This window comes from Salmo trutta, chromosome 15, assembly GCF_901001165.1.
Source record: "Salmo trutta chromosome 15, fSalTru1.1, whole genome shotgun sequence".
Lineage (NCBI taxonomy): Eukaryota > Metazoa > Chordata > Actinopteri > Salmoniformes > Salmonidae > Salmo > Salmo trutta.
This window is the reverse complement of record NC_042971.1, coordinates 34,042,179-34,069,898: the sequence shown is the minus strand read 5'-3', so window position 1 is coordinate 34,069,898 and position 27,720 is coordinate 34,042,179. Positions and strand designations below refer to the sequence as shown.

At 40.7% G+C, this 27,720-nt stretch overlaps 1 protein-coding gene across 1 annotated transcript in view; it reads right to left on the bottom strand.

Annotated features, from left to right (window-relative positions):
- LOC115148863 (transmembrane protein 211) overlaps positions 1 to 27,720 on the bottom strand; it is a 203,255-nt gene that overhangs the window by 141,041 nt on the left and 34,494 nt on the right. The window contains exon 3 of the mRNA XM_029691152.1: positions 7,632 to 7,770. Within this exon, the coding sequence (XP_029547012.1) occupies positions 7,632 to 7,770 (139 nt within the window). The remainder of the gene's footprint in view (positions 1 to 7,631; positions 7,771 to 27,720) is intronic.

Here is a 27,720-nt window from a genome sequence, read left to right as displayed (position 1 = left end):
AAAGAGAGAGAGTTCAAAAAGGAGAACAGCATTCAGATCTCTGTTACCACCATGGGCTTGCTCCTGGGTAGATAAAATGTAGTACTCCAAAGGCATGCTGAAAATAGTATGGTAGATATGTTCCAAAGAGATGCAGAAAATAATCTCAACAGACAGGTCCTCAACCAATATTATGTGTGCTACATTTTGGTCTAGGAGTGACAGGTTTTACCATAAGGTATTTTCATTACTATCACTATCTTCTATTCCAACCATCCCTATGTTGGTGAACAGTGCATTCCATCTTTTCTGTAGTACATTCTAACTGAAACACCACTGTGATGATTGACAGCTGGCACATGTTCATTATTGGCACTGATGAAGCCAGCGGTAACGACAGCATCATCAAGCACAGGTGCAGCTCAGCTGTAAACCACATGGGCCTCAAGTGCATGTGCGCACATCACACACACACACACACACACACACACACACACACACACACACACCATAGCAGTGCTGCTGTTCTGCAGAGTTTAATAAAAGTAGTTGTGATACTTTGATATTCATGTTCGAGAGGACATCTGCATAGCAGCTCTGCCCAGGGGAGGGTGGACACAGCAGGCTGCTGCCTCCTCAGCACTATCACACAGGAACACAATAAAATGGTGTGTGTGTGTGTGTGAGAGAAAAACGCCTTGAAATATGAATTTGATAGCGGAGGTTGGGTGGAGGTTGACTTTGTATTACACTTGAGAATGACGCTCCAACTGATGAATCAAATGCTCTTGGATTCTGTTATTTTTGGTTGGGTGCTTGTATGAGTCAAAAACAAACAAGTGAAATGTACCGAAAGCTTTTCATTCAATTATATGATATTCCATTGCTGTTTTGTGGTAAATACAGTATGCTACCCGAGGCAAATGGAATTACAGCATGCCTGTATCTGTGACTGCCTGTGGCTCCAACAGAGCGTGACGTGTCTTCAGTGTTGAACAAAAGAACCACACAGAGTCACTGTTCTGTCACAATACTCTCTTCACCTGACATGAGCTTGTCTTTCCCATAGAGCTGCATTGAAATGACTGATTAGAATAATGAGGAGGTCTAAAAAGCATGAGCGTGACAGGCAAAGATAAGAGACCCGTATAGTGATTGTGAAAAAACATTCCTGAGAATGTGTGAGTGTATGTATAAGGGCGGGTGGCTCCTCAGTTTACCCAGCTTTCCACTGCCTTACTGTGAAACCAGTGGAGGCTCCTCAGAGGAGGAAGGGGAGGACTATCCTCCTCAGTAAATTTCATAAAAAATTACAATTGTAAAACATTTAAAAAGTTAGCCTTTTTTACAACAACAAAAAAATGTATGAAATGAAATGTATGCATTCACTACTGTAAGTCGCTCTGGATAAGAGCGTCTGCTAAATGACTAAAATGTAAATGTAAAAAAATGTATAAAACTATACTAAATATAATCACGTCACCAACTAATTGATTAAAACACAATGTTATGTAAAAAAAGGTCTACAGTAGCCTCATGGTAGCAACATGGCGTAGCCAGAGGACAGCTAGCTTCCGTCCTCCTCTGGGTACATTGACTTCAATACACAACCTAGGACGCTCATAGTTCTCACCCTCTTCCATAGACTTGCACAGTAATTATGACAAATTCCAGAGGACATCCTCCAGCCTATCAGAGCTCTTTCAATATGAACTGACATGTTCTCCACCCAATCAAGGATCAAAGAATTATCTAGTACTGAAAGCATAAGCTACAGCTAGCACTGCAGTGTATAACATGTGGTGAGTCGTTGACTCAGAGAGAAAGACATTAGTTGAACAGTTTTTAATAAATTAATTTCTTCCAAAATGAAGGAGAAGCAAGAGAGAACTAGAGATTGTCATTTTTTTTTCAGTTTCACTTACTTAGCTAGAAAATACAGCTAGCTAGTTTAGCCTACTGAAACACCCTGCTCAAACAGAGGGATGCTATGTTAGCTAGCTGGCTATGACTTTCCAACACAACACTGGAACTCTTCCAAGTCAAGGTAAGCTTTTTGTATTACTAATTTCTTGCCACAGGGGCCCGCCGGTGTAACTGCTTACTGACTGTACATTGTAATGTTACTGCATGATTGTAGCGGGTTTACTAACGCGTTAGTTCTATTAGCTATGTTACTTTACCTAATATGGTGACAACGATGTAGGCTGTGTGAAGCGGTTTGGCTTGGAAAGGTTTTTTCGCCTGGTCACATACAGCTGATGTGTTGTGCATTGAAGTCAACAAGCGAAGGGAAGAGGTGAGAGGAGGAGAGCGCATAGATGCGACAAGGAATACGAAGTGGCTGCTATGAAAGTTAACTGTGTTTACGTGTGATCAGGGGTGTATTCATTCCGCCGATTCTGTTGAAAAACGTTTCTTAAACGGAAGCAAATGGAATTAAACGGGGATAAACATACCTGAATTTGTCCAATATAAACTCTTGTTTGCAACTGCTGGACTAATGATTACACCCTATATCAGCTATATGCAGGCTAGAGTGTGTAAGGCGGTATTAAATGTCACTGTCTTTCCATGTGTCACCGTCTGTGACCTCAAATGTGTCTCTCAACCTGTGTGCACCTACATTGTAAACTTTCATTCTTGGGCTAGGTTGTAGTAACCCCATGGTGGGTATAGGGAAAATTTGAGTATCATTTAGTAGCCTAAACCTATCGATGAATGAATTGAATGAGAGTCATCCAGTATGCTGTAATAGAAATAAGGCCATGCTCATGAAAAAAACCATACGGTTCCAGCACACACACACAGGTCACAGAGCTGTCCTTCAGTAGGCCTATAGCCCACTAAGAGAAACAGCCCAATAAAATATGCACCCTCCATGTTCCGTTAAAACATTCAGACTGCTAGCCACGTGCTACACTATATACTCCACCATGTAGCGGCACAGGGGGAAAGAAGAACCCTGAACCTCAGCAGCACCGAATGGAAGCACTGTGCTGCGTTGAGCGAGTTCAAAGTCTAATCCTGGACTTCACCCATGGGAGTTCAGAGCTGGGAAAGGACAAAGAGCAGGGCTGTTTTTATGTCTAAAAAGCCTTTTCTAGTTCTGCTGCGTGTGTGTGTATGTGTGTGTGTGTGAGGATGGGAGCACACACACTCTGGAGGAATCAAGGCTTTAGAAAGTGAGGGGAGCTAAATCCTCTAACACATGCACACAAGCAAATGCACGAATACACTAGGCAACCATTGTCTTAAAAGCTATCTTCAATTGTTTCTTATTAACAGTCTACAAAACGAGCGCCTTCTTAAAACAGTGTTCATTTGCACAGCATAATGAAGCCACTGTTCCCACTGTAGTGTTATCTGTCCATTGATGCCTTTTGATATCGTTCTTCCATCATTCACACGCACATGCACACGCAGCAGGCCTGAGAAAACAAACAGACACACTAGTTTGATCTCAGTCGTTCTGGGGCTTCGTACTCTCTCCAAAAAAACTCTGTTTATCAAGACGAGACAACCTGGAAACTGAACAAAGAAACCAAAGCTTCTGCATTGTTCTGATGCATTGTATAAATGATACCATAGACAGTGGGAGCTATATCACACTATAGGATTACACAGACAGAGGCTGACTGGCCTAGACTAGCTTCCTACTGCCTGGGCTCTTCGTCAAAATGGTGTGTTTACCCAATAAATTACTGGAAGCTTACATTATAGTGTGTGACTCTCTTAATTTTTTATAGCCTACTCTTTTCAAGCTCTGCCACAGATCTGGCCTGGAGTATGGGTGGACACAGCCCATGTCGGGGCTGGAGAGGTATGAAGTGTTCAAAAAGGTGGGAGGCAGGCCTTTTAAACAGACCGTTAGCCCCGTCTAGGAACTAAGCTCTCGACTTTGTCAATATAGATTGAGGTTGCAATCTAACCTGACTAATGAATATAGCTACTAATTAGCCTGTGTTAAATACCACTTCCCTGGCTATACGTCAAACTATAAGTCGATAATCCAATGGCTCATTGGCTAAAATCAATGCTGTTGTGCTGACGCTAAGTAAATGAGAAGGGAAAAGTAAACAAACATTTTCTCATCATTTCAAACTAGAAGTAGATCTAATCTTAGTGAGATAATCAGGGAGGTGCTAAAACTGAGAGTTGTAAGACTTGTTCGTTTCTAAACGTCCTGAACTACACAGTGCGGCTAAAAAAGACCTGAGCTTTTCAAAAGGGCTTTCGGCAGGAAATCCAGGAACGGTTCCCAAAGAAAGTGTCTGAAAAGCCCAGTGTGAAAAAGTGTGTTGTTGTTGTTTCAGGGGCTTTTTTCTCGGAGTTGGATATGTTTCAGGATATGAAATAATAGCAGTACTTAGTCAGCCCTTTCTCTTCTCTCGTTCTACAGGATATCCTTTATAGTTTACTGGATGTCGTGGGAGTGTTGTGGCAGTGTTGCGGGAGTGTCAGAGTTGTTGGTTAGAGCAGTTTGTGCTCTTCAGATATCAAAACATCCCACACTTTGATAAACACATAACTACACACAAACGTGCACAATCTATACAGTGTGTGGAGGGCCTATGCACCAGGGTGATGGGCAGCAGCTAGGTCTGGTTAGTTTACCTGGCTGGCGTCGTGTGTATACATCACATTATACCCTAGCATCATATCACCAGCAACTCTCATGCTAAGTTTTATGGGGCTACTTCCCTGTTTGAATGAAAGCAGGGTCCTGATAGTCCCACTGAACCAATGACCTGTGTTAAGGGGCTGTAATTGTCTTTTTACGGCCACCTTTAGATCTCCCCGGTGCCCTCCTCGTATCACTACGCCAGGGCAACACTTCACTCCACCACCGCAACCCGTAACCTAGCAACGGCCCGCTGAAGGCCTGAAGAGCAGCAGCTTCCGTTTGGTTTTGTGTGAGTGTTGTGCCTTGGCAACAAAGTGAGCTCCTCTTCACTTCAGATGATAGGCAGCTTTATCTGTATGTAGCTTGTAAGTATCTGTGTACTGGATTAATACCTATAGAGAACACTAAAGGGCATTTCCATGTAAAAGGACCCATGAGCACTAACATGTGAAGTTCATAGGAGCATGTCAAATCTGGTGTCAAATGAAAGCAGAGTCTATAGCTTTTAGAAATGAAGTCATATACAGTTTTTCAACGTTTTTCCATCCTACAAATTAGGAATAAGCAAAGGCGTTGACTTTTGGTCCAACAGCTAGAAAAGGGGTCTTAGAAAACATCTGGTAGAAAAAGTCCTAAAATGCATCAAATCACAATAATGTTGATGTAAAGACACCTGCCAATTAATATGAACACGTACATTTAGTTTTGCAGATATTATTTACCATCTGTAAGTTTAAGAAAGATTGCCTAGTGTCTTGTCATTTTGTTACCAAAAATCCACATATCTTTAAGATATTTCTTCATTTCTCTCCCTCATGAGGGAGGATAATGAAAGATCACAGAAGTAACAAGTAAAGGTAGGCCTACCAATTAGTTAGTGTTTTTACTGAAATCAATTTGGTTTATGATTTATTTAGTGATTGAAATGTGCCATTCTGTTATCAAATCAGAAACAGAATGACCAAAAAATCTGCAACAGAATGACTGCAACTGTACTAGCTACAATGGGAGCTCATTTGCTACTGTCCTCTTCCACTGGCATACTGTTATGTTCAGCTCATAACTGTTTTCTTTCTCTTTCTGTCACGTGGTGGTCAAAGCAAGAGTGTGAAAACTGGACAACCAGTAGAGTAGAGCACAGTACAGTAGAGAAAACAAAAGTAGAGTACAGGTGTACAGTAAAGTAAACTTTAGAACAGTACAGCACACTAGAGTAAAGTACAGTATAATTTACTTGATGTACTGTACTTTACTGAATTATACTTTACTGTACTGAACTCCACTGTACTTTACTGTAATGTACTGTGCTCTAATGTTCTGTACTGTGCTATCCAAATATGTGAAATATACGTCAATGAGTGGTACATATTTTGGTCCAATCCGGACCAACCAAATTGAAGAGAATGACATTCATAATTATGCATTTCTGTATAGTACAGATTATGGACCCATGAAGTCATTATGTTACAATAATTCTGGTACTAGGTGTTAATCCATTTCACTTACTGTAGTTCCATAACCAAAATAGATTTTTTCAAACTCAAGGTGTCATATCATACCTGACAACTCCTTCTTTCTGCAGACATCTTTGAATCTTAATTCGGAGTTCTTTGGAAAATGTGGTCGCATAAAAAACTGAGAGAGATGTGACTGTTTTTCTGTTACCAAACTGTAGATCTGCACTGTTCTTCTAGTAAACGTGTTTCAGTAAAGTTTTCAGTGGAAATTGTTAAAAGTAGTCTTTGTGTTGTATGGTCTGTTCAACTTTGCAATCAATGTTTTTGGTTTGGCATACTTTTAAAGTGAAAAATCGGTGTCTTAGCGTCATTCTGTGGAATTGCTCTACAGATGAAGATATAGCCTACCTAGATCACCAAAGAAGGCCCAAGCAGAGAAATGGGAGAAACTTATGGGACCAAGGGACTTCATTCATAACTCTCTTATGATTCACCTTGAACTTGTATATCAGCCGTTGAGTAGACAACACTATCTACCGTGTAGGTCAGGGGTGCTCAAATCTTTAGGTTTGGTGGGCCAAAATATAATCTGAGTGGTGGGCCACTGGCCAAACAAATAGGCATTATCTATTTAGAAATATAACAGGTAAACAATATCTGTTTAGTAAGCAATCATAAAATCACACTTCCAACAATCAAATTGTAGCCATATAACTTGACACATAACAACCGATTCTGATTACCAGTATTAAAAAGATTAATTAAAAAAAGTAACCATTGTGGCACAGAAACTGCAACCAAGTTTCTACGTTCATAAGGCTAATAACTGGAATATGTTTCAAATGACTTGAATATGGGAAAGGTGTAACAATTTGTATTTGCAGCAGTAAGTCACTGAAATGCATCAGATATTCCAGGAAAACATGAGGGAAGCTAATCAGGCAAAAGCGCCTCTAGCCTTTTCGGGGCCCGAAGAGAGATTTTGGTTAGGTACATTTTTGGGCAGAGTTAAAGAACATTTTCAGCAATTCTACTAATTTTGTCATGAGGTGAAGCATTGTTTTGCAGTTTTAAAGCTAATTTCCTGCCATTCTACACATTGTGCCATGGGGTGGTGAGAAACCTTTGCAATTTTAAAGCAGATTTTCTGCAATTCTACACATTTTGCCATGACTTATACCATGGTCATATGATATCTGATTGAGAGTGACACAAAAAAATCTATGGGGCCCCCTGGAGGTTAGGGCCCCTGTGCGTGCCAGGTTGGTAATTTGTACTACAAGGTTTAGATAGCTGGCTAGCATCTAAAAATGTTTTGCTAACATGAGCTAATTAAGTGACTGCCAGTGACTTCCATTACAAGTGGAAAACTGCTGATGCACAACCAAATTTCAGAAACGACTTTACTAATTCTAAGTTGAGATATATATATATATAGTTGTAACCTTCTTTCGGGCCAAACCAAACAGCATTGCGGCCCCAGTTTGGTCAGATCTCGTCTAGGTAATAGAAAGTCTGTGTGTTGTTGTTGACAGGTGTGTGTGTGTGTGTGTCTGTTCTGTACTCACCCGCAGCCATCTGCATGTATCCAGCCAGTGTACAGATCCTCCTCTCACAGCCTCCGCTGGGCAGGAAGATGGTGATGATGGCCAACAGAGAGCTGACTGCCAGGAGAGAACATCCTCCAGAACACAGCACTGCACTTGTCTGAAACACACACACAAACATCAGAGATGGGGGTAAGTTCAAGGATTGAGCACCCGTTAAAAATAAATGCACTCTTAATGCATATTTGAATATCAGCCTGCTCTTCAGAAACCAGTACATATCAAGGAAGCAACTTTGACAGGTTGAACCATACTAAATATAATGTGTGATAGTTTGAAAGCTAGAAAAAGAGCTAAACATGTTACTCTCACTCACAGACCCACACAAACACACACATTGGTTAAAAGGTTGCTGTTTCCTGAGACAGTGCTCCAAATCAGAACAACAAAGGATTGACCCTGACTGTCCTCATTCGTTACACTATGTTTAATCACACACTGGTCACACAGACAGAGAGACAGAGGCTGAGGAGAACACCGGGCAAGCACAACACATAACCCACGCTACAGACAACTGTGCACACACAATCCACTAACACGCACACAAACTGTGGGCTAGGTGAGGTCCTTGAATGTAGATGCTATGCGCCCAATGCGTTCTAGGTAGGGAAAGGAAGGAGCTGTGTGTCAGGTGAGTGGGGGTTCCAGGAGAATTCCCCCAGACAGACACCCTCCTTCCTCATCCTGATTCCTGCTGTTTGATCTGCCTGGCAGTCTTTTCATTCATTAGCCTATCACCCTGTCTCACACTGGCTTTGATAAAGCTGCTGCGCATCCTACCTTCCTACCTCCTGGACACACACACACACACACACACACACACACAAAGTGGAGTTGTTGGAACAAGTCCTGTGACTGATTAGCATTCAAGCCGCTGCGATCACAGAAACCTGTATAACATGCATGAGGGAATTACACCACTAATACAAGTGTCATTAGTCGCGTACTTGATGTGTTTCACCGTTCTGACTGACACGGAGGGAGAAGAATCTCCATGCCTGACAGAAGACTTAATTAAATTGTTCTTGCAAGTTTGGCGCAGAGAAAATGAGGAAGGTCGCCTTCATTTTTTTATGAAGGTAAGAAAAAAGAGAGCGATAGATGAAAAAGCGACCCCCGCTATCCTGAGATGAGCTACTCCAGCTACTAAATTCAGCCGTGGGACGATTTTTTCTTGACGAATGGTCGGGGCCCAGAACATAATTACAAATCATTTGTAGTCTGTAAATTGACAGCAGGAAGCCCATACAGATAACATATTTGACTAAAACATAATAATTTCACACCTTGCTTATATTTGTATATGATCACGTGTCTCTCTATTATGCATGGGAATACCTCTCCCACAATTTGTTTGTATATATATATATATATATATATATATATATATATATATATATATATATATATATACATACAGTGCATTCGTAAAGTATTCAGACCCCTTGACAATTTCCACATTTTGTTACGTTACAGCGTTATTCTTATATCGATTAAAGCAAATTTTTTCTTCATCAATCTACACACAATACCCCATAATGACAAAGGAGTTTTTTAAAATTGCTGCAAATTTTATAAAAATAAAAAAACTTAAATATCACATTACATAAGTATTCAGATCCTTGTATGTCGGCCCTGCATTAAAGACCAAAATTGGTTGAAGAAAATTGTGATAAATAAAAATATATAACAGTTCCATTTCAGGAACAAAAAATTGACAGCTGTGCCATATAGATTGCAAAATAGTTGGGAAGAGATTTTCGATGTACTGATTCCATTGCACATGGTTTATTGACACGGAAAACGACGCCGGATTCAAAACTTTGAATTTTTCAATTGAAGTTATTAGAAAAAATGATTGCAACCAATAGAATGCTATATCTGCAGAGCTGGTAAGGTTGTATCCCCCATATATATATATATATATATATATATGGGGGATACAACCTTACCAGCTCTGCAGATATTGCTGTGAAGAGGCAGAGTCATTATATCATTTATTTTGGTATTGTCCATATGTAGCTCGTTTTTGGTCACAGGTCCAGGAATGGCTGAAGAATTGCAACATTTACCTGGAGCTAACGCTGCAAATAGCAATCCCAGCACAGTTGAAAAATATATGGCAAATAGAAATCCACTACGGGCGGTGTTAAGAGATAGATGGGAGGGGTTGGATGGAGCGGAAGGGTGGGACTAATAACAACAAGATAACAAATGTAAAATATACTGTGTCTGGGTTCAGAACTTTTGTGAAATATATGGCAAATAGAAATCAAACTGGATGGATATCAGAAATCGTGTAACAGAAATGTGTATTTGTATGTACAGTTGAAGTCAGAAGTTTACATACACCTTAGCCAAATACATTTAAACTCCGTTTTTCACAATTCCTGACATTTAATCCTTGTAAACATTCCCTCTCTTAGGTCAGTTAGGATCACCACTTTATTTAAGAATGTGAAATGTCAGAATAATAGTAGAGAGAATGATTTATTTCAGCTTTAATTTCTTTCATCACATTCCCAGTGGGTCAGAAGTTTACATACACTCAATTAGTATTTGGTAGCATTGCCTTTAAATTGTTTAACTTGGGTCAAACGTTTCAGGCAGCCTTCCACAAGCTTCCCACAATAAGTTGGGTGAATTTTGGACCATTCCTCCTGACAGAGCTGGTGTAACTGAATCAGGTTTGTAGGCCTCCTTGTGTAACAGTATAGCTTCCGTCCCTCTCCTCGCCCCAACCTGGGCTTGTACCAGGGACCCTCTGCACACATCAACAACTGACACCCACGAAGCATCGTTACCCATCGCGCCACAAAAGCCGCGGCCTTTGCCGAGCAAGGAGAACAACTACTTTGGGTCTCAGAGCGAGTAACGTCACCTGATTGAAACGCTATTAGCGCGCACCACTGCTAACTAACTAGCCATTTCACATCGGTTTCACTTGCTCGCACACGCTTTTTCAGTTCTGCCCACAAATGTTCTATAGGATTGAGGTCAGGGCTTTGTGATGGTCACTCCAATACCTTTATTTTGTTGTCCTTAAGCCATTTTGCCACAACTTTGGAAGTATGCTTGGGGTCATTGTCCATTTGGAAGACCCATTTGCGACCAAGCTTTAACTTCCTGACTGATGTCTTGAGATGTTGCTTCAATATATCCATATAATTTTTCTTTCCTCATGATGCCATCTATATTGTCAAGTGCACCAGTCCCTCCTGCAGCAAAGCACCCCCACAACATGATGCTGCCACCCCCGTGCTTCACGGTTGGGATGGTGTTCTTCGGCTTGCAAGCCTCCCCCTTTTTCCTCCAAACATAACGATGGTCATTAAGGCCAAACAGTTCTATTTTTGTTTCATCAGACCAGAGGACATTTCTCCACATTGACCCACTGGAATTGTGATGCAGTGAATTATAAGTGAAATAATCTGTCTGTAAACAATTGTTGGAAACATTACTTGTGTCATGCACAAAGTAGATGTCCTAATCGACTAGCCAAAACTATAGTTTGTTAACAAGAAATTAATGGAGTGGTTGAAAAACGAGTTTTAATGACTCCAACCTAAGTGTATGTAAACTTCCGACTTCAACTGTATATATATTTATTTTTGCTCAGACAACTTGGGGGGCCAAATAAAACCACCTGCGGGCCAAATTTGCCTGAGCTACTCTACTGTGTACTCTCTTTAGAGGAAGGATGGAATAACATAGAACAGAATAACTTGGTTAAGGAGTTCTCTCTATCCATCTCCTCTCGTTGTATAAAGTATGTGTCAATGCCATCTCTCCCAAACAATGTTATTTACAGTATAAAGATATTTTCATACATTGCACTCAAAGCACTCACAGTCACAATAGTGAGTGTCCTTCACTAGTGTTTTTGGTGATTGTGTTAAGAAATTCACATACAACCTTTTTAGAATTGTAACTCATTGTCTTCATGTGTTATTGTGTCATAACAGTTCAAAACAGTTCAAAACAAAAGTGAATGTATGTGTACATTGTCTGCAGCTGAACAGCTCCATCAAGACAAAGGAGTCAGTTGGAAAAAGGGAAACGTACATACACCCTTAGCACCTTTTTTTTCTATCAAGAACCACAAGGTTATTCGGCCGTCCCCATTGGAGAATCCTTTGAAGAACCCTTTTTGGTTCTAGTTAGAACCCTTTTGGTTCCAAGTAGAACCCTTTTGGGTTCCATGTACAACCCTTTCAACAGACAGTTCTACATGGAACGCAAAAGGGTTCTACCTAGAACCAAAAAGTGTTCTACCTGGAACCAAAAATAACCCTTTTGGAACCTTTTTTCTAAGAGTGTAAGAAAAAGAGGGAGGAGATATGTGCTGTTATACTGGGTTAAATCAACATGCCTTTTACTATCGGATTATAACCAAAGCAATAATCAAAAGTGAACAACAATGATTATGATTGTGTTGATGATGATGTTGATGGTCACGATTAAGGTGTTTCTGTTGCATTGCTGATCACATGAGAGGTGAGAGGAAGGTATGCTGTACAGAGTAGGCTCTGTAGAAAAACCATTAAATATGATGTTCTTTGTTCTCTTTTCCTCTCTCACCAAAATGATATTCATGTATGCATGGGAATGTCTGGTTATTTCCCTCATTGCTTGATCTTGACTTGTCTCACAGCCTCCTGGTGTAGCGCCTAGCTGCCTCCCTGCCATGTCTATTTTACATTCAGTGACATATTAAAGGTATGCTGGGCCTCAATGTTGTAATAAGATTACAGATACTTTTGAAAAACTAGATTACTTCGAGGATTACTTTTAAATTCAGAAAGGATGTTTGCAAAACAATATATTTGACACTTCTCTGTTTTCTCAATGACATTCAAATTAGCATTGAAAAAAGGCTCAAGTTTAAATTTGTTCAACGTGAGCGAGTCTGACCACAAGTCAGAGACCACTATGATGACACACCAAATGTGTTTGATGGATCGCGGGAAAAGAGCAGAAATAGGCTTTTGTAGGCTACAGTCCAAGCTATGTCTTCCAATGGTGTGACTGCTGTCGGCATCCAAAGATTATCCAACTTGAATAAACACTTGGAGGTAAGGATAACAGCAGTGAAGTCTTCGGCGATACGGATATCACTTATTATTGATATCTACATAGCGTATTGATGTGAATCACACTGCTTCTCTCTCATTTAGCTATTTGCGCCTTACGGATTGTGATTGTTGTGAATGGCTGTTCACAAATCAATATGTGTATTTGAACCCAATAATGGTTGAATTCAAGAACGTTAAGCTGCCTGTCAATCAATTGTTTTTGAAATCAGTGAACATACAGTGAAAAATGTGCTCTTGCAACAGCTGCATATTTACGGATCCAAGTCTTTGAGCAATAAAAGCCTCAATTTTATTCTAATCTAATTCATGCTGATAAAAGAAAATCCATAGGCATAATGGACACATGCTCAAACTCACACACTTTTGATAGACTTAAAAGGGGAAATCTGCAGTTTCTACATCCATTTTTGGATTTATATTCATTGATTCTTGAAGAATATAACTTATAAATGCCTCATGAGCTTAGTTTAACTGTCACACTCCATGAGAACCTAAAATATAAGCTTGTTTTTCTCCAATGTTTGTAAACATTGTAAATGTAAACACACACTGTATAGCCTCTTAACATGGTTAAAACAATACTTTTGATATCATGGTTGGTCAGTCCTTGCATCCATAGCTCTGTCTATTAATCTGAGAGTGGTTACATTTCTCCAGGCCCATCCCTCAGCTTTTTACCAAAACAGAGGCTGGTGCGGCCGATTTGTTATTGTTTCATCTGTGGATTTGCCCTTTAAAGAGCTGCATATTATCAAGATATCAAAGTATCACCAACAAAAAGGTAAACAATAGGCCTATAGAAAATGCAGCATATACATTCATTTTTCACATGTAAATAGCACTTTTCAGTAGTGCTCAAAGCATGCCATTCCATGAGCGCAGCATTTATTTTTCAACTGGAATCAATGAGCCCAATCAGTCCTCCATGACAACAAAATCATAAACAACAGAGTAGGGCTGGCTAATAAGTCCTTAGTTTTTGGGTTATGCTTCGGTAAAACAATTTGGCCAATTTATACTTCCACATCCGTATAACATTTATTGGAATGACTGGAATTCTGATCGACTTTGGTTTTTAATGTAAAGATATAATTTAATCGTATTATTATATGTAGAAAGCGATGGGTTAGAAGACGCCTACATAACCAACCCATAAAGTAAAATGAACATCCATATATGGCCAACTATGTAAACTTTAACATTGATTTATCCTGCAATAGATGTCGTTCAATTGGCAATACATTTTGGCTTCTTCTAATGCCTCTTTTTATTTTATTTAACTAGGCAAGTCAGTTAATAACAAATTCTTATTTACAATGACGGCCTACCCTGTCCAAACCCAGACAATGCTTGTGTGTCGCCCTATGGGACTCCCAATTGTGGCCGGATATGATACAGCCTGGATTCGAACCAGGGACTGTAGTGACGACTCTTGCACTGAGATGCAGTGCCTTAGACCGCTGCGCCACTCGGGAGCTCTTAAGAGGAAAGTCATCTAAAAGTAACTGAATGTAATCAGATTACGTTACCGAGTTTGGGTAATCCAGAAGTTACGTTACTGATTACAATTCTGGACAGGTAACTAGTAACTGTAATGGATTACATTTAGAAAGTAACCTACCCAACCCTGGTCCCCACAATACATACCCACTTAACAGTAGCAGTCATTTACTGTATGGAACTACAGGTTACTGCGGGTGCATCAGTTTCAATAGGCAACACAATCTCCAAATAAAACATCATGTAATATAATGTAAAATCATAATATGTACGACTGCAATAGGAGACATTTAACTGTTCCCAAGTGTAGTTTCGTGTATAAATTCAAGGTTGGTAATATAAAAATGAAGCAGGTAACATGCTCTCACACTGGCAGGTAACAGCAATATTTCTCCATGAGCAGAATAACTTCCTTTCATTCAGCTAATTAACTGGGAAGCAGTAATAGATGTATTCACATGACATTTTACACTTGCCATTTAAAACAACTCCAGAGAATATTTAATAAAGCCTATCGCATTTGTTGCCCTGTCTCCATCTATAAAACAAAACCTACATTTCAATTAATGGGGACAACATTAATCAAGTCTTTACATTCTGTGTTTGTCAGCGATATTGTGTTTAGCGTCTTCGGCTGTTGATGATACAAACGCGTTATAATGAACTCATTATGATCGCAACGTTTACTTACAGACGAGACAGAAAGAAATGAGAAGCCCTTTTCCACTACGGTGTAGTGTTGTGCTAAGCGATGCTTAGAGCCAGAGTTAATTTAGTAGAAAATTGGGTTCTAACAGCACTGGCACTTTCAGAGATGTTTCTTAAATAGATTGTAAATATATGTGAATAACTACGCAGAGCACTGAAACAACACAACAAGCCGGAGATAGAGAAAGTCAATTTGAAGTTACATTGAAGAATGAAATTGTAAAAACAAAAAGTAAATTATGGTGGAGATGATAAGGAGAAGAAATAGACAACGCCCTAGGCTCTGTTAAATGAGGTCATCATTATCACTTTGGCCGTTCAGCATCCAAAGTAGGTCTATAGTAAACACTTGCCCAGGGTGGTCAATCTTGTGGTATAAGACAGCAGCAATGTTAAGCCATGCATGCACGCAGACACACTAACACGAAAGCACACGGTCCCACAATGACCTACGGTCAGGGCTGGGGCTCAGTCATAAAGACTATTTTATTGGTTTCCTACTACAATCCAATCTAATATCACATACAAGGCCTGTATTCGAGAGCAATAACAGTTACAGCCCTGATGCAGAAATGCCCTAAATAGACTAAGAGTATTGAGTAATAAAGTAACATTCAGGTGGAGGTTCCATGGGTTACCTTTTCCAATTAAGTCGAGGAAGTCAAGGATTATACACAAAAGGCCAATAATATTTCATTGTATGCACAATTGGGAGTTATACAATCGGTGGTTTAGAAAGTGCTGAGCATACAGTAAGTGCTGCTGCAGCCATAAGAAAACTTTCCTCCTTCCAATAAATGTATCACAATACAGTATTTTCATTTGGAGCTTGTGAAAGTACACATGGGCATTTCCATGTAAAAGGATCCATGAGCACCAACATGTGAAGTTCATAAGAGCATATCAAATTGGGTGTTAAATGAAAGTTACGAGTCTATATTTTTAGGAAATGAAGGCATAGATATATATTTTTTAATGATTTTCAATCTTAAAAAGTATGCATAAGTAAAGGTTTTGATTTCTGGATAAACAGATGGAAAATATGTCTTAGAAAACATCTGCCTGAATAGTCGTAAAATGTATCAGAAATACATCAAAACACAACAATGTTGACGTAAAGACCCCTGCCAACTAATATAAATTCTTATATTTAGTTTTGTAGAAATTGTTTACCTTCTATAAGTTTAAGAAATATTGCTTTGTCTAGTAATTCCGTTACCAAAAACCCACATATCTTTGAAGGTGCTACACAGGATTTTTTTTTGTAATTTCAGAAAATGTCCATAATATAACTGGTGCTAATAGTGGAATGATTGTGTTTCACTGTGATATTCCCCTTCTGATTACTCCGCCAGAGCGGAATCTGTTGACAAACTGCGAAAGCTGTTCTGACTTTCCACTGTGTTATCTAGTGGAAATCGCTAATTCCTTGGTAACTTTCGGTTTTGTCCCACCAGCTTCAAACAGCTGTAAAAGCAATATTTTTAAAATATATTTCACAGCTTTTTAGATGGGACAACGATTCCATACACTATTTAGTGCTAGTTTTCTCACAGAAACTGAAATTGAGCGAACAGTGTAGAATTTTAGCAACCAAGAAATGACAGAACGATTTCCACTAGATAACACAGCTACAAAGTCAGAACAGCTTTCCCAGTTTGACAACAGATGCCGCTCCGGCGGGAGAAATCAATAGGCGAATATCACAGCCAATCACAACACTGGCGGGTAAGTAATACTGTGAAACACTATTATTCCACAATTAGTGCCAGATACAGTGCACTCGGAAAGTATTTCACCCCTTGACTTTTTCCACATTCGCAAACATTTCTAAAAACCTGTTTTCACTTTGTCATGGGTTATTGTGTGTGGTTTGATCGGGGGAAAACAATTTAATCCATTTTAGAACAAGGCTGTAATGTAAAAAATGTGGAAGGGGTCTGAATGCTTTCCGAATGCACTGTATTATATGGACATTTTCTGAAATTACAATGCAAAAATTCAAAAAAACCTGTGTGTAGCACCTTTAAGATATTTTCAAATGTCTGTCCCTGATGAGGAGGATGGATAATGAAAGTTAACAAAAGTAACAAGTAATGGTAGACCTACCAATTAGTTATAGGGATTTTACTAATATCAATTTTATTTATGAATTAAGTAATTAAAACGCACAAAAAAATAGGTAATTCTGTACTCTACTGCACTGTACTGAATTCTGCTCTATGCTGCACTGTACTGAATTCTGCTCTATGCTGTATTGTACTCTACTGAACTCTACCCTACTCTGCTGTATTGTACTATACTGTACTCGTCTGTGCTTTGCTGTGCTGCGCTGTGATGTCCAAACTTGTGAAACACGAGGATAATTAAATTCATATCTATAATTATGCATTTCTATGTAGTACAGATCAGGGACCCAACCCATGATGTAATTCCGTTACTGGGTGTTAATCCACTTAATTTACTGTAGTTCTATAACTCAATCTTTAAAATTTAATTCGGAACAGAGTTTTTGGAAAACATGGTCGCATAAAAACCTGAGGGAGATTGTACCATAAATCCGTTACCAAAAGTTTGTATCTGCACAGTTCTTCCACAAAATGTGTTTTTGTAAATGTTTTAGTGTACATTGTTACAACTAGTCCTTGAGCATAGAGTTGTATGGTTTGTTAAAATTTTCAATTAAATATTTTAGTTTGGCATACATTTTAAAGTGAAGAAAACTGAGTCAAAGCGTAATCCATTAACGTGGAATTGCCCACATCCTCAACACTCATCGCTGTTGGAACAGCAGTATAAACACCAGACCATTACATTTGTTTATATTTTGTTTATTTAACCTTTATTTAACAAGGCAAGCCAGTTAAGAACAAATTCTTATTTACAATGACGGCCTACCAAAAAGCAAAAGGCCTCCTGCGGGGACGGGGGCTGGGATTAAAAATTAAAAATAAAATATAAATATAGGACAAAACACACATCACGATAAGAGAGACACCACAACACTACATAAAGAGAGACATTTCCCATTAGTGCTCTATGCATACCCTTGACACAAACAACCCAGGCACTTGACAATCTAAAGCCTTGCCTGTATAGAGTACTCTGGGTGAAGTGAATACATACCCGCTGCAGCCTAACTGATATACATACTATGCAGATGTGATTAGTTTGCTATATAACTGGACCGACGCGTGGGTGCTGTTTTATGTAAACTGTTATTGTTTTGCATACTGAGAGAGATGACACTGACCCAAAGCACAGCAGCTATGCTTATTTTTTCTCTCTCTCTCTCTCTCTCTCTCTCTCTCTCTCTCTCTCTCTCTCTCTCTCTCTCTCTCTCTCTCTCTCTCTCTCTCTCTCTCTCTCTCTCTCTCTCTCTCTCTCTCTCTCTCTCTCTCTCTCTCTCTCTCTCTCTCTCTCTCTCTCTCTCTCTCTCTCTCTCTCTCTCTCTCTCTCTCTCTCTCTCTCTCTCTCTCTCTCTCTCTCTCTCTCTCTCTCTCTCTCTCTCTCTCCTTTTTAGCGCCAACCCTCCACTTAGCTAGCTCGACCCTGGGCTCATCAGCATTCAGTGATGTAGCAGCGTAGCTAGCGATCATATTAAGTGTCATCCTTGACATCTCTCCGTGTCGCTCTGAGCCCATTAGCTTAGTCACACACACCTCCAAAAACATCACTTTACACTGAGTAACATCACACGCACATACACCAACGCACACACGCTTCCGCAAACATCACTTTACCCTGAGTAACATCACATGCACAAACACACACACACGCGCTTCCACAAACATCACTTTACCCTGAGTAACATCACATGCACAAACACACACACACGCGCTTCCACAAACATCACTTTACCCTGAGTAACATCACATGCACAAACACACACACACGCGCTTCCACAAACATCACTTTACACTGAGAGAGGCTGAATGAGGCCTGGATATTGCCCTGTAGCTGACACACACACACACACACACACACACACACACACACAGGGAACCAGCTGGGAGGGGTCCCTACTCTCTCTTCTCTCTCGCTCTCTCTCTGCTTTAATCAGTTGTTTTCTTCCCTGGTGCTCTACATTGTAACTTCATCATTTTCCGAACAATCCTTATAACTCTGCCAAAACGGTCACACAAATGCCGCCGTCCCCTAAATTAATGTGTTGAATAATACATCCATCTCCTCATTGATCTTTACTGGGGTACAGTCGCTTAGTAGAGACAGAGGATTGTGTGCAACTGTGTGTGTCGTGTCAGACAATCCGCCCTGAATGTCTGACAATGCTCTGCACCAAAGGCCCACGCTGCAAGAATACAAGATGGAGAGGAGATGAGGGATAAGGGTGGGGGTGGGGGGGGGGGGGGGGGGGGGGAGATTAATGACCTGACAAGTGGACGGAGTGTCAATTTTATGTTGAGGACAGCCAGGCCCAAGAAAGGACATGACATTCAGAAAGCACTTATGAAGAGGACATTAGAATGTTCTTCAGTTTCCATTGACGCCAGACAGCCAGGCATGGAAACAACAGGCAAATTCCTCAAATTCACCTAAGAAAATGGGTGTGTCTGTAAATGTTTATTGTCCTCATCAAATAATAACTGGAGAAGTCAACATGTTAGAACATAGGATGTTTAACGGTTGAGAAATGTAATCTGTCATTCATTTGATATAGCCTCTCCCCTTAGATCCTGTTCTAGAGTAATTATCCTATCCCAAATCATGTTGATGGGGAATGCTTATTGGAATGCTAATCTGTAAATTGGGTTTCCAAGCCTAGTTTAGCAGTAGAGCTTCCTATAGTAGGGTTCCTATAGAGTCGAGCGGAGTGGAGTTTCCCATATTCTCCCCCATAAGGGGGAAACTAACTCTCCCATTCTGGATAAGTCAAAGGGGGTAACACTAAACGGCCTGTCACTGTCATAAGGAATCCACTATATTCGTGCCTCAAATAAAAAAGTATGAAAAAGCATGCTTTACTGTAGCCAGCAGCATACCGCCCTGCATCCCACTGTTGGTGTGCTTTTGAGGCTAAGCAGGGTTGGTCCTGGTCAGTCCCTAGATGGGGGACCAGATGCTGCTGGAAGGGGTTTCGGAGGTCTAGTAGTAGGCACTCTTTCCTCTGGTCTAAAACAAATTTCCCAGGGCAGTTGCCCTGTGTAGGGTGCCGACTTTTGGATGGGACATTAAACGGGTGTCCTGACTCTCTGTGGTCACTAAAGATCCCATGGCACTTATCATAAGAGTAGGGGTGTTAACCCTGGTGTCCTGGCTAAATTCCCAATCTGGCCCTCATACCATCATGGTCACCTAACCATCCCCAGCTTACAATTGGCTCATTCCTCTCTCCTGTAACTATTCCCCAGGTTGTTGCTGTTAATGAGAATGTGTTCTCAGTCAACTTACCTGGTAAAAAAAAGGGTTAAATATATTTAAAAATGTGGTGACATGTTTAATCAGAAAACACAGAGGTAATCTGAAGTCAGCCTTACAATTTATCCTATCTGAATGAACTGGGGCAAACTTCCTGCTCTCTCTCACACACACACTATCTCTCTTTTTAGTTTTTTTCTCATTGTTTCCCTAGCAATTTCCCCCCGGTCAGTCCCTCTCCTCAGTAGACAGTGAGAGCCAGAACTAGGTGGGGGTGTTGGTAGAGTGGGCAAAAAGTCAAGTTCAACGCACAGAGCAGAGCCACCCCCAGCCCCCGGGCCGGAAACAGCCAGACTGACCAGAGTCAGCAGACCACATGCATGACAGAGCCCATTGTTGTGGGTCCCTGTGAGAGCCTGCTCCGCCTGCCAACAACGCTGTGGGGAGACGGACGTTCCAACTTCCCTGCCTTCATTTACCACTGACAAAGATGTGTGTGTGTGTGTGTGTGTGTGTGTGTGTGTGTGTGTGTGTGTGTGTGTGTGTGTGTGTGTGTGTGTGTGTGTGTCTACATGTGTGCATGCAAGTGTAACTCCAGTCAGACATGTGGAGTGGCCTCTCAGAGCCTGCCCATACATGCTGCCCTATCCTTTTCCTAAATCAATAGCTCTACAGGACAGGACAGCACGAGGGCAGAGCCACTGACAGAGGAACAGAGGCCCAATTCAGGACTGTATCCAGAGCTTCATTCCAGAGTTGTAGTCCCAGTTTTCCTGGCCTGGCTCCACTCTGGCCTAACACCCAGGCAGCTGTCTTCCTGTCAGGGCCACATACCACCACCTGCTGCCCCACCTGGAACCCCAATGGACGCCACTGTATGTGTGCATTGGAATGGGTGAAGGACAAACATGGCCTCCTTGGTGGGTGGCTCTTGTTGCTCTCGATACTGTCTCTATCCCTAATGCTGAAGCATGGGTTTGTTCACTTCGCAGCAAATCACAGAACCGATATTCAGTACCTTCTCTGAGTTAACAGGCCTTTAATGTACAAAAATATGATTATAAAAAATTGAAATACAGGGTCAGGAACTCGACCACCTCAGCAACTGGATAAGATGGCGCTGCAGTGGATAGCAGCCGTTTTACGGGCTCTTGTCCAATTCTGCTATCTTGTGTATTTTTATGCTGATCTGAATTGTAATGTCGATAATGTCTCCACCATCATTTCCTATGACAGAAAACAACTTCTGGACATCAGAACAGCGATCACTAACCTCGATTTGGACTAACATTTTTACATCAACGAGTCAGCAGCTCTGGATGTTCTGCTTACTCCGGATCATGCCCTAATCCCCGGGACTCGAAAGAGGAAGCGGTGGAGAAACCAAGGCAGGCGAGTCGGCACCCTGACGAGACTACATTAGCGAGTAAATACACCACCGTTGCCCTCTGTTCTATTGGCGAACGTGCATTCACTGGAGAATAAACTGGATGAGCTCCGTTCGAGACTATCCTATTAATGGGACTGGAAAAACTAATATATTACGCTTCTCAGAGTCGTGGCAGAACAAGGACATTTTTCCATTTTGTTACTTTACAACCTTATTCTACAATAGATTAAATCATTTTCCCCCCTCATCAATCTACCCACGATAACCCATAATGACAAAGCAAAAACAGGTTTTTCAAAATTGTTGCTAATTTACGCAGTACTTTGTTGAAGCACCTTTGGCAGCGATTACAGCCTCGAATCTTCTTGGGTATGACGCTACAAGCTTGGCACACCTGTATTTGGGGAGTTTCTCCCATTCTTCCCTGCAGATCCTTCATTTGTTTAATACTTTTTTGGTTACAACATGATTCCATATGTGTTATTTCATAGTTTTGATGTCTTCAATATTATTCTACAATAAATCAAGAAAAACCCTGGAATGAGTAGGTGTGTCCAAACTATTGACTGGTCCTATATATACACACTACCGTTCAAAAGTTTGGGGTCACTTAGAAAAGTCCTTGTTTTTGAAAGAAAAGCAATTTTTTTGTCCATTATAATAACATAAAATTGATCAGAAACACAGTGTAGACATTGTTAATGTTGTAAATGTCTATTGTAGCTGGAAACTGCAGATTCTTTTAGAGAATATCTACATAGGTGTACAGAGGCCCATCATCAGCAACCATCACTACTGTGTTTCAATGGCACTTTGTGTTAGCTAATCCAAGTTTATCATTTTAAAAGGCTAATTTATCATTAGAAAACCCTTTTGCAATTATGTTAGCACAGCTAAAAACTGTTGTCCTAATTAAAGAAGCAATAAAACTGGCCTTCTTTAGACTAGTTGAGTATCTGGAGCATCAGCATTTGTGGGTTCGATTACAGGCTCAAAATGGACAGAAACAAAGCACTTTCTTCTGAAACTTGTCAGTCTATTCTTGTTCTGAGAAATGAAGGCTATTCCATGCGAGAAATTGCCAAGAAACTGAAGATCTCGTACAACGCTGTGTACTACTCCCTTCACAGAACTGTGCAAACTGGCTCTAACAAGAATAGAAAGAGGAGTGGGAGGCCCCGATGCACAACTGAGCAAGAGGACAAGTACATTAGAGTGTCTAGTTTGAGAAACAGACGCCTCACAAGTTCTCAACTGGCAGCTTCATTAAATAGTACCCGCAAAACACCAGTCTCAATGTCAACAGTGAAGAGGCGACTCCGAGATGCTGGCCTTCTAGGTAGAGTTGCAAAGAAAAAGCCATTCTCAGACTGGCCAATAAAAAGAAAAGATTAAGATGGGCAAAAGATCACAGACACTGGACAGAGGACCTCTGCTTAGAAGGCCAGCATCCCGAGATACTGGGGTGCAAAAGAGCAAGAGGGTAAGTAATAATATGGGGATGAGCTAGTTGGGTGTGCCATTTACAGATGATCGGTAAGCTGCTCTGACATCTGATGCTTAAAGTTAGAGAGGGAGATATAAGCTGCAAAAGATTTTTGCAATTCGTTCCAGTCATTGGCAGCAGAGAACTGGAAGGAAAGGCGGCCAAAGGAAGTGTTGGCTTTGGGGATGACCAGTGCAATATACCTGCTGGAATGCGTGCTATGGGTGGGTGTTGCTATGGTGACCAGTGAGCTGAGATAAGGCGGGGCTTTACCTAGCAAAGGCTTATCGATGACCTGGAGCCAGTGGGTTTTGCAACGAATTTGAAGCGAGGGCCAGCCAACGAGAGCATACAGGTCGCAGTGGTCTATGGCAAGACCTGAAAACGGTTGTCTCGCAATGATCAACAACCAATTTGACAGAGCTTGAAGAATTTAGAAAATAATAATGGGCAAATGTTGCACAATCCAGCTGTGGTAAGCTCTTAGACTTAACCAAAGACTCATAACTGTAAATTGCTGCCAAAGGTGCTTCTACAAAGTCTTGACTCAGGGGTGTGAATACTTATGTAAATGAGCTATTTCTGTATTTCATTTTCAATACATTTTCAATAACGTCATTATTGGGTATTGTGTGTAAATGGTTGAGAAAAAAATGAATTCAATAAATGTTTAATTCAGGCTGTAACAACAAAATGTGGAATAATTCAAGGGGTATGAATACTTTCTGAAGGCACTGTATTATTTACATAGCTACCTCTACCCCTGCACATCGACTCGGTACAGGTACTCCCTGTATATAGTCATGTTATTTTTACTAATTTTGATTCATTTTTCACTGTGTATTTATTCCTCCTGTCACGATTTATATTTTTATTTTATCTTGATCTGTAACTCTGCATTGTTGGGAAAATGATCCATAAGTAAGCAATTCACAGCTAGTCTACACCTGGTGTTTACGAAAGCAGGTGGCAAATTACATTTTATTTTATTTAAATTGGCTGAAGGTGCTGTAAAACTTGGGCAGTCTGATCAAGTATTTTTTAGATGTAAAATAAAGTATTGGATTCCCCCTGAGAAGTCCCAATCTCATTGGAGAGATTCATATCCTGAAAACATTTCCATAATATCTGTTGTGGGTGGATGGCAGAAGCAGCAGCAGCAAGAACTGTGTGTGCATAAAGCAGCAGCATCCCACAGGAGACGTGATGTCTTTATGCAGATGCCAGAGCTATAGAAACCTATTGAATGGCTGTTACGTAAGGCTGTGGAAAAGATGGCTGTGGGCCACATTGTAGAGTTTCATAGAGCTAACTTCATTTTTCTTCAAAAAAAATGTCCGTCTCATCAGCCTCCTCATAAAAACAGGAAGCATTGCAGCCCCTGCAGTCTTAATTCAATCAATTACAGTTTGTACTAGAGAGCAACCTTTCTTATAACACATCATCACATCGACACTAAAAAGCGTTAAGAAACTGGAGGATATAATATAACTTCTCACTTATCCATGAGGAGTAATAAAATAGCATCCTCACATTATATATTGGCCAATCAAAACAATATGATTGTGATCAAACGCCCATCTGTCACACACTTCACATCACATTTGCACTGACATTGGAAAATACCATAGAATACACTGAATAAAACAGTAAAGAACCACTAAACTCACAAAAATCTAGTCACATCACCACCTCCAAAAGCCCTAACCCTCACACAAAGGCTCAGAGAGAACAGCTGTATCACAGGCACTATAGACTGGTTAGCTGACAATGTCACGAAAATGATGTGTGTTGTTATGATTCTGGATGGCCAGATAGCTCGGGTCCAGGGTGTCTGGGATGATGATGTGAGCCATGACCAGCCTTTCAAAGCATTTTAACTTTGTGTTCTTGGGCACAGGGACTATGGTGGTTTGCTTGAAACATGTCGATATTATAAACTGGGTCAGGGAGAGGTTGAAAATGACAGTGAAGACACTTGCCAGCTGGTCAGCGCCTGCTCTGAGTACGCGTCGTAAACAGTCCTGTAGCTTAGCATCCACTTCATTGGACCACTTCCTTATTGAGTGCATCACTGGTACTTCCTGTTTGTGTTTTTGCTTGTAAGCAGGAATCAGGAGGATAGAGTTATGGTCAGATTTGACAATTTATATCTTGTTCATGATATGGTCTTGTTTTGAGGTGTTTTGACGGATGTCACGTCTATGCTAATATGGCAAAAGATTTGCAAGCTAGCTAACCAACAACTGTAACTATGTAGTTATTTCAGAAACAACAAGTGCTCATTGTACAAATGTATTTGTTTTCAATAAACATTGGAGACAAAATATGGTTTACATGTTGTCAATAATCTAAGCCAACTCCACCATAACCCTCACACAAAGGCTCAGAGAGAACAGCTGTATCATAGGCACCATAGATTGGTTAGCTGACAATGTCACGAAAATGATGCTCACGCTTAATTGGGGTCGAAGTCTGTGTGTTGTTGTGATTCTGGATGGCCAGATAGCTAGCAACAATCACAAGAAACTGCCATGTGAGGAATCCTAAGTGGCTCGTTTCATCTAGATCTTTCTTCAACTCAATCAAACCAAATTGTATGTCACATGTGAAAAATACTACACGTTTAGACTTTACCGTGAAATGCTTACTTGCGCACACGTCGGTTTGCTGCTAAACAACCAACCCCTCTATACAGTAGTTGTGGCTCTATTGCTGTAAATTCTATAGCTGTGGCTCTGTAGATTGATGCAGCCTACAGTGTCCTCTCCCTTACCATCACCCTCCCAGCAACTCTGACGCCTGCTCTCTTTAGGAGGAGTGTTACTTCACCCGGGGCTTACACCCCATTAGTAGACAGCCGCCTCATCACGGACAAAAGCCCTTCTCCCCTGTATCCCTCAATTAAATGAATGTTAATGTCCCAATGGGAAGCAGACACAGTCTCAAGTACAGTGGAAATAATAACCACACCGTACCTCCCACTCTCCCTCCTTCCCTCCCTCATGTCTTCTAACTCTTTTCCTTCCCTCCTACCCATTCCATTGGACTGTGGTAAATAATACATCACAATAGCAGTCATATCCGATCAGGGATCAAATGGATGGTTTGAACTGTATGGAAGCCTTCACAGGGCTGTGTTAATGGTGAATGTCCCAGTCCCAGACCAGCCAGGGGATTGGGTGAGAGTCTCTGAAAAGGCCTATTTTATGTCAGGGCAGTAGGGGCTGTCAAAGAGAGAGAAAAGAGGAAGCACAAGCACCATTTCTTCCTTTTTCTTTATCCATTTCAATGGAGGACTAATTTAATTGTACCGCAATTGATACACCCTCTCTTCTTTTAATAACAAACAAACACAGCATTTGTTTTCCTTTTTGCTTTGAGGTACATGCTAAAAAGAAAATAGAGAAAAACACGCAGGAATATAGCAGTACAGAAAAAGCAAGCAGCTATACAAACTGTAGTCATTCAGAATGAAATATGCCTGATAAACAAGCCAACTATAAATCAAAGCCAACTATGCGTGATTGTGCTAATTAGAATAAACCTATGTAGCTATGTCTGGCACACTGACAAACAGCAAATGGAATGCACAGAGGCAGAATCCTACAATTATGTTCAATTTCTTTCTTACACTGAGCAGCACTGAGCTGCACGAAGAAAAAGGACAGCAGAGGGAAAGGCATGAGATGAGAGGAAGAGTGATAGATACAGAGAGAGAGAAAGATGAGAGGAGAGGGGGTAAGTTTGAGTTCAAAGTAATAGAAGATACTATAATATAATTATTTCCCAAGCCTCTGTAATACTGTACAAAGCCACACACGTATAAACATAACGTTCACTTACTCTGGAAGTTCTGATAGCACGAACGTTTGCTTTCACTGTGTGTTTTTTTAAAACAAAACTCTGATTAGATATGCATAATCTCACCTTACTCTACCTGCCCTGTTAGTGATGGTAAACAGCACATAAGTAATTTCTAAAGAAAGGGGGAAAAGTTAAGTGCATTATCAAAAACATTATAAAAGGCTCCATCTCCAGCCATACACCCTTTAAAACATGAAGGCTTTTCTCTCTGAGAAACAGAATTTTGTAATAGTCACTACAAAGATTATAAAGGCAGAATGTACGACAACCAATCATCTGAGGAGTGTTCAGAGTGTTCTGGTGTCTGAGGTAAGAGTCAAATATCAAACAAGTCTCTGAGTGAGTCAAAACAAAACTCTGGAGAAAATGTTTAGTTTATGAGAGAAAACCAATGAGAATACTGTCAACCTGTCAAAACAAAGAGTTCTCAGCCTAGTATAGAGACAGAGGGGTTAGAAAGTGTGTGGTGGAGAAAGGTTAGGGAGTGTGTGGTGAATTGTGGAGAGTTGAGGCTGTCCTTGAGTGCGCCTTTCACGTTCTCTCTGTGCGCCCGAACTCACACAGCCAGGCAGCTACTGCATTTATGCATGACCTGGCCTACGACTCGTCCCCAGCGCACATTTC